The sequence below is a fragment of the Varanus komodoensis genome, unplaced genomic scaffold (assembly GCF_004798865.1).
Source record: "Varanus komodoensis strain SLA01 unplaced genomic scaffold, ASM479886v1 scaffold1, whole genome shotgun sequence".
Classification (NCBI taxonomy): domain Eukaryota; kingdom Metazoa; phylum Chordata; class Lepidosauria; order Squamata; family Varanidae; genus Varanus; species Varanus komodoensis.
Window position 1 is genome coordinate 45685688 of NW_025335268.1, and position 8916 is coordinate 45694603.

The 8916-nt window shown below is 39.5% G+C and overlaps 1 protein-coding gene across 5 annotated transcripts in view; it reads left to right on the top strand.

The window, feature by feature from the left end:
* Positions 1-6206, top strand: part of AHI1 (Abelson helper integration site 1) — a 128918-nt gene extending 122712 nt beyond the window's left edge. For 2 of the 5 annotated variants that reach the window (XM_044424008.1, XM_044424022.1), the window contains 2 exons: positions 3432-3505; positions 5105-6206. In XM_044424008.1, coding sequence (XP_044279943.1) covers positions 3432-3505; positions 5105-5315 — 285 coding nt within the window. In that variant the 3' untranslated portion in view covers positions 5316-6206. Of the gene's footprint in view, positions 1-52; positions 5067-5104 lie in introns of those variants that run through there. The other 3 variants (XR_006414078.1, XM_044424031.1, XM_044424000.1) reach the window with 3 other exon arrangements.
* Positions 6207-8916: the final 2710 nt, after the last annotated feature.

Here is an 8916-nt window from a genome sequence, read left to right on the forward strand (position 1 = left end):
AAGTGATCTCTTGAGTGGCATTGCAAGCTTTAATAACGTGATTTATTTTCAGCGCAATATGAAGGACAGCTGTCTCCAGAATTAGAAGAAGATTCTGCCCCTCTTCTGACCAATGACCTGGTGGAGGCAGCATCACCAACAATGCCTGGGGTAGCTATTTAGGAGGAAAAGCATGTGTGATACTTGTGAAAGATGGGATTGCATTTTCCATTTCCTGTAGTAACCATTTAATTCCCAAGTACATATATTAGGTGATCATATTAATGCATGGGCTTGCTCAGGTTCAACCATTTACAGGCAGTACCAGCCTGCCGGTTACAATACCCACAAAATGTTCTCTGTGTATGTTGGGAAGCATTAAAAGAGATGAAGCTTAACTGAGATAAAATTATTGTTACAAATTATGTGGCTCAATAATTCAGTGAACATGTCCAAAACTAGTAATAAATGAGGACGTTTTCTCTCATTGTAGACTTACTCAAAGTTTGACATGTTTGTCCATAATTGGCTGCATTATCTTCTATAGATGCTCACACAAATTGGAACTTGAACTCCCACACTCTGGGTTCAGTTCTGTTCAACTGATACTTAAGTAATTAAGAACATGCACATTAATTGCATCCAAGCAATTAATATTGTGTATAGTTTGGCCCTCAGTGTCCATTCCTTTGAACCCAGACTTTTTCCTGCATTCAGATACATTGTAGGGCAGGACGAACACCTGCATGCAGAAGTGATCTATGTTATCCTCTGAATAGATGCTCCCATTAGAAAAGCAGGGGCAGTGGGGATGCTCAGGAGTGGCGATGGGGAGCTGGCCCTCTGGTGCACCATACCCAGGGCTTCAGGTCCAGCCAGGGCAGTCTCATATATTGAGGAAAGGAAGCCTTCCAGGAGCAGAGTGCAGGAACCTCCAGGCTGGGCTAGTGACATGAGTTGCTTTATTAGAATGTTTTATCCAGTCTGAGTGATGACTGGGCATCACTCAAGGTGGCAAATATAAATTAATATTAAAATAGCACAGTAATGTCAGAGCACACAAATCTCAGTTGGCCTTCCTCCAAACAGCTGTTAGAAACTGACCAGGTCTTTCATGCTGGACCAAATTCAGATAGTCTTAACTGGTACAGCCTCAGTGATTGGAGCCAGTTTATAAGATGGAAAACAATTATTGTACCCACCACAGTTGTTCGCTCATTAACTTTGTCGTTGGCAGTACAGTTGAATTCAGAATGTTTTCATTTTACGTGTGTTGTGTCTGTATTTTTAAAGTGTGCTCTAACTGGCACTATATTATTCTCTTTGAAAAAAGAAGTATGCTAGCAGTTAATATCTGAATTCTGACTATATCTTCAACCAAATGCATAGCAGTTTATTTTATACTGGCTAGACCGAATTACTGACATGGCTGGGCATGAATAGATTGCGGCCACAATGTATAGATTTTTACAATGAACTCCACATGCCCAGCAGAAGTCGTGGATTTTAGTGGCTACCCTACCTCCTCACCATATGGCAACGTTGAAACCTGTGGGTGTTTTTGAAACCTGGAGGAGTTTGCGAAGCAGTTGAAATATCACATGAGAAGCTGATGTTTGAGAAAACACATTCAAGTCTCTTGGGTACACCAAAAGGAGGCTTTTCTGGATTGTGGACTCTGTGTGTGTGTGCGCGTGCATGCACACGGCAAAGTTGTTTCAGAAAATAGTGCCACTTTTGATATACAGTGTGGGTGGTTCTGCTGTTATTTTTTGAATATTTCTTGTATATTTCATAAGATAGGAAGCCTTTCTTCTAACAAACAGCTGAGAGGAATTATTTTACAGTTGTATTTACACTATCCCATATCAGAAAATGTTCAGTAAAGGTGAAAGTATTTAGTACATAAAGGCCCTATGTTGATGCTTTCTTACTGGGCTTAAACCCACACCACCTATATGCAGAACTATATTCCCTAAACCACGCTTACATCTCTTCTTCTACATAGACTAATAAAATATAAAACCACTTGTCTTACTTTGGTTTTAAAGAGAGGAGCTATTCCCCTACCTTTTAAACAAAAGTTTGAGCACTTACAATAAATAATAAAGCAATATTATTAACACAGCTAGAGAGCAATCTAAAGAAAACTTTGCAGAAACCAGAAGGGACTGTAGCAAAATAATAAAGTGCTTCAGAGAGCAATTCTCAGAATCCTCTTCCCCCCTGCCCTCCCCAAGACTGCTTGAGAAGCTGTAGGATGTGGCACAGGTGCTGCTCCACTGAGAGAGGGAGGCCTGCCTGCAGGTTGGTAGCTACTCCACCTCAGCATGCAGGTGAAGTGGCAGCAGTTCTCTTACCCAAAGAGGGTACTCAGTGGGCATGTTCAGAGTGTGCTTGGATCTGCAGGATCCCGACTGCTTCATTTCCATGACCCTCCCAAATATTAGGCACAGAATTATGCCAGTCCTGGAGCTGGCATTAATTCCTTCTCATTGTGGTCAGTGATGTGGGGAACAACCAAAAACTAATTGTGAAAACAGAAAAGAAAAAAACACACACTCCCCACCACCTTTCTGCCCTGAGCTGGCAGAGCTATCATTGCAGCAGACTAACCACCGCAGATCTCTTCTTCCTCTTGACAAAGAATGTAAAGTTGCTCTGTTAAAAAGATGGCAAGCTAGAATAAAGTTGTCTTCACAGCCTGTCCAAAGCTAAACAACAGTGGGTGGACCAAGGAGACCTTGGTCCACCCACTGTATTCTGGAACCTCCAGAAATGTGCACAGTTTTCAAGCAGGATCACACAGACAGATGCTGTGTTCCTAGGTTAGGCATAGAGTCTAGATCTAGTTATATCAATAAGGCAATATTGACCCATATCTCATCTCCATCAAAGCACTAAGAAATGCTGAATTAATTTCACCATGCTATGAGGTTGAGAGAGAGAGACAGAGACAGCACAGTGGAATTGGTAACTGGTGTTTGGTAATTTGTTGTATAATTTCTGAAAATAGATGCATTTCCTTTTATAAAAGATTATGACACTATGCATAATTCATATTTTTAAATATTTAGTGCTAGCAAGACTAATTTTTGGATTTTGATGGCTCTGCCCTCAAAATAAAAGATGACGTTATTTCATTGTCAATAACATTTTAAGACAGATGTAATCCCTATTGAAAATTCACTCAAGCATGGATTCATAGCTCTGCATTTGTTTGTTTTTTCTAAACACACCTGAACATTTCAAGGGGTTTTTAAAGCTGTGGAACTGTTTCCTCCTTTTTTAACCACATATGGTGAGAATTTCATGGGTGACAGATCTTCTGTATGAAGCGAGGTATATTCTCTCCTCATTCAGGAAGCCCGTGGGTTTTTCATCGTACACGTGTTGACCCCATTTTCTCTCTCTTTTTTTCTCCCTTACTGATCACATTTTCCCCTTTGCAGATGTCAGCAGTCATCAGCAAATCAGGAGACCAAAGATTTATTTCAGGGAATGACACAGGCCACCTGCCTACACAGTAAGCAACCAGCAGGGCAAAGCAGCTTGTTCGGTTTTACTCCATTGGTATAAAAGCATTCTAAAATGGTTCAGATCAGTCATGAAGGAAAAACCAAAATTCACACCATTGATTGCACTACAAATAACTAGTATTCTAAAGGTCCTCCATGTATTCTGTTCAATGTATCATGACATTTTAAGGTGCTAAGCAAGCATGATGTTATTTTACCTTTCTTTTGATGAACTTCCAATATGAGGTCCAAGTTGATGTTCAGTTTTGATAGATACATTGTATAGATTCTAGAATATGGAATCTGGTTGCAAGATCAGGGAAATGCTCTTCACAACAAAAGATCAAAGTTATGAGTTTAGGCCTAATGAATTCCAAGCTCAGTCAGATGCAATAGCCAAGTAGAAAAAATGTAGCCAACCATTCCATTGAAGGATGAACAGCTTTCCCCAACATGGTTCCTTCCAGGTGTATTAAACTACTGCTCTCAACATTCCAAGCATAGTCACTGGCCATTTCAGCATCTCCTGAATTAATGAGCTTATTTCTTGATGTGCTCATTGGTTGCTTGCCTTCGAGTTTTCTGTCCTCGTCCCTTGCCACTTACAGCTGGGAAAACTAGGACCTGCACACTTTCATGACTGTACAGCCAAGGTTGAGTTGCAGTATTTGTAACTGGCCAATTAACTATGAGGTTTGTTAGACAATTGCTTGGATCTGTAAAAACTTTATATAATGACCAGAGCCGGATGTCCCGGTGAGGCCAGCCACCTTCTTCCGAAGCCTCTGCTACTTCCCCAAACAAGGGGGAATCTTGTATCTTCTTCCCACAGGTTCTACTACATCCCCTAGCAAGTATGAGAAATGCTTTTATCTTTCATCAACAGTTCATTTAATATGAGGACTGGTCTGCAGTTCTCACCCTCAGGTGCTGATCAGAGGACAGAGATGGGGGTGCTGACTCAGTCCTGCTTGCTTCTGAGGCTTGCCCTGCTTGCTTATGAGAAGACATACGAAAGTTCTCCTACTTGTCATGAGTTGATATGCTGCTCAGGCTTGCTTCTGCATAGACATGCAGAGGCTTAGTGTTTGGGGTGCTGGTTAGAAGCACTGCCAAGTGGTTCAGTCCGGCTTGCTTCTGGGTAGACATAGAGATGCCTTGTCCTGTCCTGAGTGGGGTTAAAATCAGCTGTAAGCATGTTTGGTTCTGTCCACCTGCATTTTGGCACACTCAGTTTGCTCTGACAGTACCCATTGATCGAGTGCCCCCTTTGGAGGTAAGCCCACAGGCATTCTTTAAAAAGGCTACCTATTCCTGCTTTATATGTTTCCTTGAAAATCTAAGAACTCTTGTGTCTCCCTCTGGGGATTCCTGAGAGAATGGCCAGGAAAGAGACCTAGTTCAAAGTATTAATTCACTTCAGACAACTTTTTTTTGAGGATCATCTTTCCGTTAGGCATAGTTTTCCTTCTTTATTAGTTTGTCACAGCATCATGAGATCACCTCTGAGCTGCATACTCAAATTTTAGAAAACACCTATTGGAAAGGAAACTGGATAGATAGGCTGAGTAATCTCTAATACAGTCTTTTACGTACTTTTCTCATAGACGCACAAAGAAGAAAATAAGGAAGAAAGGCATACACATGGATACAGAAGAGTACAAGGCAGGTCTAATTACACTTGACAACTTTTCATCTAATGATGTTGAGGGTGAACCTAAGAAAAACATGAAGAAGAAGAGGAACGGGGCTGTCAACACTGCAAGTGGAATTGGAATGTCAAATAATGCCTTCCAGCTGGACTCTCCTAATGCATAGCCTGCATTGTATTTTTGGTTGCTCATTTGAGGGATAAAAATAATGTGGAAAAGTATGGAGTCATATTTATTTTGTGATGGTGATCTCACTTGGTTGGGAACATGATGTATTGTTAAATACATACATTTCCCCCAAACCAGTTAAGATTTAACATTGACTGGAGAGACAGAGAATCCAAGGGGAAGAATATGTTCTGAATGTTCCACTCAAACTCAGAATGAGTTACAGCATCAACTGTGACTTAAGTATTTTTTGCCTGTTGAAATATCTTGGAAATATCGTCCTATCTAAACTAACAAAATATTGAGGTTTTTGTTGGACTTATTCAAGTCAGATATATGAAAAAGGTTTAAGAATACATTGTTCAAAGTGCTGGCAAATCTTCTTGGGTTGATTGTAGTCTGTAATTTAAAGGAAAGCAATTTAACTGGGTCAGAAACATGACTGTTTTGGGTACCTAAAAGGCATTGTGTGCAGTGATAAGTCTGAAGGGGTTTCAGCTTATAAAACAAGCCCAATAATTTTTTTCTTGACACACACATACTTGCAACTTGCTTTTCTACAATTTCACTTAGTAATGTGCACTTGCAGATGGGAATGAATTATGATGAATCTGAATCCCTGTATGAGGAAATCGCAGCCACCAGCAAGAAGGGATGCAAGCAATAACTTTTTGCATGTTATTTTTTAAAATGAAAACTTTCCATATGTTAACAGTACAGATGATTTTACAAAATTGTGTTTTGCTGCACTGAAAGCAGCGTTGCCAAATTTGTTACTTTTTTTAAACAACTGTTTGACATCAGTTTGTGGATGGGATTCTGTTTTCTGTAATTTATGTCTATGCTCAGGTGTAACTGTTTTTAACTTATAAAGCATTAAGTTGTGAATGATTTACTTTGTGATTAATTTCCGGTAACTTTCTTTATGTCCTGTTTATGTGTATATGTTGACTGTGGGTGTCCAGGTTATTTATACTGTGTTAGGAAAGTCTGCCCTCTTCCTTTCTGAAGCAATAAATAACATAAAATTAGAAACCCCTTTTTTTAGTAGTCATGCCATTTGATTCCATTAAAAAAAAGAAGTGAGAATAACCATGTCAAGCACTGATGTGTAAAATAACACACAGATGCAAAAAATTAATTTTCAAATATTATAGGATCATTCTTGTGTGTTTACCTGCCATAGGAATACGTAAATATAATTATTTACCTAAAACTTGAGTTTCATCCTTTAAAAATAACATATTACATTCTGTATAAGAGAATATTGTACGTTGCCCAGTGTGGCATTAGTAACTGGTCAGATCTCCAGCTAAGGTGTTGTTGCTGAACCAGCCAAAGCTAGAAAAAGGATTAGAACACATGTATCCAGGTGTTATTGCCGAATCCCCAGTCAACAGAACTTTCATTTGTCTGGATTAAGTTGCCGTTTGCTTGCCCACATCTGGGTCAGAATGGTCCAGAGTTCCTGCAGTATTCCAGGGACTGGAGGACAAACATTAGAAGTGTAATCAAAGGCCCAGCCTCCTTTCATGTTTGTATTGTGTGGTCAACAATACTTGGAACACTTAAATGCAAGCCTCTGATGTGACCTTTTCCAGTTGTTGGGTGTTGAAGGGCATGTGAAGCAAGTGAGACTCTTGGGGCACCATGAGCAAGCCAAAGGCCACAGGGTAGGATGGTGCCTCTGTTAAGGAACAACCTTGCATCACAGTGGTGGATCAGAGTTGCCATAAAGCAGTGCCAGTGCCATTGATACAGTTTCCCAGCTCCTCCTCATATCTTTGGTGCTTCCAAAGATGCTGAGAGGTCCACAGTAATCAGCAGCATTGCACCATCTCGTCCATTTTCCAGTGTAGGCCATCTACCAGGACAACTGAAGCTGTTTCAGTGGAAAAACTAGGCTGGAACCTATAACAGAATAGATCTGGGTGATGGTTTTCATTCAGAAATTCCTAGATGCCTGTATATGCACACAACATAAATTTTCTAGAATACCAGATGATTGTAAAAGAACAGGAACTGATATTTTTTCACTTAAAGTTTAGAGGACTGAAGTCACAAGGACTTGTTCCCTCACTGCATAGCAAAAATTCTGTATTTCTATCTCCTTTGATTACATAATATTCTTGCTTTCTGCCATATCCACATTCTACCTGCTGCTGTTTGGGGATGTTCATTTTCCTGTATTTTTCCCCCCCTTACACAAAATCTATTGTTATCTTTACATGTGAAAGTAGCAAGTCAAAACATGACACCATGCTACATACTGGAGAGAGCTGAGAAAAAGCCAAACTATTGATGCTTGTTTGGAAAGCATTGTTAACTATTAATTTGACATTGTGGACATTGAAGATAGAAATAACACTTCACATAAACACCATAGTGATGTGGTAGCTGTAATCAAAGGCACAGCGCCTCCTTTCATGCTTGCAAACTGGGGCTCCAATTATGTTCACTGCTCTGAAGCTGAATAGAGCTGCTTGGCCACACTTTCTAAATTGTGAGCAGAGAGGGAGCAGCAGTCTCTTGTAAGGCACTGTTCCAAATAACAATTAACAAGAGAAATCAGATAAAAGACCCAACATGAAGATTTATGAAACTGAAAACAGGCTCTTAAAAATGGTAGTGTTGCTATTGTCATTATAACAAAGCTGTGGGGTTTGTTTGTGTTCATCCTTACTCCCAACCATTGGGAGTTAGATTTTTTCTCTTCTTTGCATTCTTTAGGTGCAGAATTAATAGCTATCTGCCTTCTTTTGTTATGTTAAGAATACAGAAATATGTTGAACAAAACAGCATGTAAATAATTTTCAGTGCCTTAAGTGGGTATTAAAATCCTGTTGGTAAAATTCTGTCCCCCAAAAGTGAATATATATTAGCGTATTACAAAAACAATGTTGTTATTTTTCTGCCCTTAGGTAATTTAACCAACAAACTCTAAATAAAACCCTTCATTACCTTTTCAGAAAAAAGATAATATTTTAAAAAACAGCTGTAAGGGGCAATGGTGGATCGACTTTGGGGAAATCTGAAGGAATGCTCATTTCTGCACTAAAATTCTTTTTTCACCATAGAAATATGATTACAAAGGACCATTCTGAACTTGTGTGTGTGTGAGAGAGAGTGAGCGAGCGCATGACATAGTGGAATTGAGTAAATTTAATATGTAGACATCAGTCTGACTGTTCTGTCCCCCTTTCCCGTTGAAGCTTGAAGTGCAACTGAGTATCTGCTTATGGTCTTGGGATAATTCAGAGGTTTGCAAGATTGGCGCCTTTGTGCTTTATCAACCTTAACTTTACCCTTATCAATAGAGCTTCTATTCTAAATACTTAAATAATTTCCTGGCTGCCACTGAAAATCCTCCCCGCTCTCAATAGAACTCATATCAAAGTCCATGAATGGGAATTGGCATGTTTCCTTTATCCCTTGTAGGTCTAGAACATCTACAAAGCAAAATAAAAAGAAATGGTGCCATATTCCCAAGCAAACAGACTTTGTCTTCTGATGGAATTACAAAAATCTGTTAAGAAAAAATGAACTTGGCATTTTGTGATATAGACTGCAATCCTTTGCATGCTAACCTGGGGATAACC